At 34.8% G+C, this 2,830-nt stretch overlaps 1 protein-coding gene across 1 annotated transcript; it reads left to right on the forward strand.

The window, feature by feature from the left end:
• The first annotated feature begins 502 nt into the window (after window positions 1–502).
• Window positions 503–2,198, forward strand: LOC140818569 (temperature-induced lipocalin-1-like). Its single transcript, XM_073178571.1, has 2 exons — window positions 503–1,060; window positions 1,861–2,198. The coding sequence occupies exons 1-2, from the start codon at window positions 689–691 to the stop codon at window positions 2,044–2,046; spliced, it is 558 nt and encodes a 185-aa protein (XP_073034672.1). The 5' UTR covers window positions 503–688; the 3' UTR covers window positions 2,047–2,198.
• Window positions 2,199–2,830: the final 632 nt, after the last annotated feature.

A 2,830-nucleotide genomic window follows, 5' to 3' on the forward strand; every position in this document is an offset into this window, starting at 1 on the left:
ACAACAATTCTCGGGTTTATAATCTAACATTGAAAAATGTTAAGGTGACTAGTTTGAGTCAACCAAATAAACTTGAGTTACGGTGATAAATTTTTTATCGTTATTTGTCGAATGAATTATGAACAATTCCTCATTTTATACCAACTATCGTAATTACACTAAATCAACTAACTAACACAGCAAGTATCTAAGTCTACCTTCTTTCGATCTTTACTTCTTTTCTGATATATTTTCTTAGTAGTATCATTATGTCACATATCGAATTTGCAGTCATTATCTTCCATACACATTAAACAAATTCTCAAATTAAATAATAGTTCGCAAATCGCGTTACCTAATTAAATCATAATATAAACATTGTGTGCACTAGATTGAGAAAAATGTAAGTAAAAAAAATCAAATTTACGAGTATTCAATTAAACGATTAGTCAGATGGGATAAATGTATTGATAGGATCGCCAAACGCATTAACTTTCCCATCCCGACCATTTCTAGAATCTTCACGTTTGAAGCACCGTTACACGTTTAAGGTTGTGCTTTCTCCACGCCTCCAAAACCCTCGTATATACGTACAAATACTTCTCCCTTAACCCGAAATCCAACACAACCTTATCGAGAATCACTACAAATACATACCCCCAAAACGTCGACCCAAGCAACCCAAACAAAGGAATTCTCGTTGAATTAAATGGGAACGAAAGAAATGGAGGTGGTAAAGGGTTTAAACGTAGAGAGATACATGGGAAGATGGTACGAAATAGCTTCATTTCCCTCCTTTTTTCAGCCCAAAAACGGTGTGGACACGAGGGCTACGTACACTTTGAATCCAGATGGCACTGTGCATGTTTTGAATGAGACATGGACAGGTGGGAAAAGGGATTATATTGAAGGGACTGCTTGGAAAGCTGATCCGAAGAGCGATGAGGCGAAGCTTAAAGTTAAGTTCTATGTGCCCCCTTTATTGCCTATAATCCCTGTCACTGGGGATTATTGGGTTTTGTACATTGATGAGGATTATCAGTATGCTTTGATTGGGCAGCCCAGCAGGAGGTATCTTTGGGTATGCTTCTGAAAATCTTGCTTTTTATATGTGGTTTTTGTGTTTGATTTGACTGAATTAGTCTGTGCTTGTGGATTCATGTGATTTTTATTTCTTGATTAAGGATAGTTTGGATTAATCTTGGCTTTTTGAGAAGCAATTTTCATGTTTGATGCGTTTTTATGCGTTTGAAATAATTGTTCTGGTGTTTTTTTAGGCATTTTTACAGAACAATCTGTTTTTAAATACCTATTAAAGATCACTTTTTCGAGCTTTTTGAAACTCATGGAGGAAGAAGAGATGCTGATGTGTTTCGAATTCTAACTTCCAATTCTTTTGGACTTACTATAGTGTCAGCTTATTTTGATTGAAAAAGTACCTACATTCCGACTCCAAATGCAACCCAAGATCAATCAATACTGTCTTTTTATCTGGAGGAAAACAGTATAAATTCTTTATATTGCGTTCAAATCTATTTCACATTGATCAGTGTTGGAGTCTGGATACAGGCATTTTATGTGGGGGGCAAGGGGTTAAAACAAACAAAGTTAGGGGTTGAAATCATGCGAGTAGTAAGTGGGCAAGTGCTTCGGCAATTCTTGGCCTCTTGGGTAGCAAGCCTCGTCTTTTTGAAGAATGCAGCTGGATTCAATTTGCTGCTAAGTCTTGACTTTATTGTTTGATCGGAAACCGTTTGGTTCATCCCATAAACATGTGTGATATAGGGTTGGATAACAATGATCTTCGACTCTAGCTAATGTCTAATGCTTCGTATCAAAAGGCGTCTCAACAGTTTTGTGTTGCTTGTTGGGTATTGGCAGATTCTTTGTAGGCAATCTTCTCTTGATGAGGAGACGTATAATCTGCTTTTGGAGAAGGCCAAAGAAGAGGGGTATGATGTCTCCAAACTGCACAAAACAACACATTCTGATACTCCACCTGAGAGTGAGGAGGGCCCGAAAGACACCAAAGGGATATGGTGGATTAAATCTATCTTCGGGAAATGAATAATAGGAAACTTTTAATTCGTACGTTATCATATTTAAGTGTGTTTTGTGAGGTTTATTTCTGGTGCTACTCTGCTTGTGGATGTTATGTTATTTTGGATTCTTTGTGTATTTGCAGTTTCTGTTGAATGACCATTTACTTTTCTTTGATGTTCCAACTAAATATCATGCCAGAGGACTATCAAGTTAGGATTTTTTATATTTGAAGGCATCATTAGCACTTAATCGCTTGGATATGGATAGAGTATTTTTGTCTGATTCGACTCATCAAAAAAAAAAAAAAAGTTGGTTTGGACTTGGTTTTGGAATAGTGATGAAAGTATATTTGATTCTCGAAAAGGATTCTATTTCAAATCACTTAATTTTTGTTATCATCGCTAAAATATTTGATTGTTTAATTATTTGAGTATGTCTCTTGTGAGGTGATATGACGAATCTTTATCTGCGAGACGAGTCAATTTACTGATATTCACAATAAAAGTAATATTTTTAGCGTAAAAAGTAATATTTTTTCATGGAAGATCCAGATAAGAGATTACGTCTCACAAAATACGACCTGTGAGATCGTCTTACACAAGTTTTTGTCTAATTATTTAAAAGTATACCGTATATGCAAGCGGTTCATTACTTGAGAAAAGTTTTGAAGTTGCCATTAAATCAGGTTAGACATTTAAAATAATAATAATTAAGAAATTTCGTAATAAAATTATTTCAGGGAAAACATTCATAGATTTGAAATAATGACAATTTATTTTAGTTAAAAAATTTGAGAATAATTATATGA

The sequence above is a fragment of the Primulina eburnea genome, chromosome 17 (genome assembly GCF_022965805.1).
Source record: "Primulina eburnea isolate SZY01 chromosome 17, ASM2296580v1, whole genome shotgun sequence".
NCBI lineage: Eukaryota > Viridiplantae > Streptophyta > Magnoliopsida > Lamiales > Gesneriaceae > Primulina > Primulina eburnea.

What these genes read in the sequence shown, in the direction of transcription:
- LOC140818569 (XM_073178571.1), top strand. Translation starts at nt 689, where the DNA reads ATGGGAACGAAAGAAATGGAGGTGGTAAAGGGTTTAAACGTAGAGAGA. An exon ending in CCAGCAGGAGGTATCTTTGG is followed by an intron (nt 1,061 to 1,860) that starts GTATGCTTCTGA and finishes GGGTATTGGCAG; the next exon opens with ATTCTTTGTAGGCAATCTTC.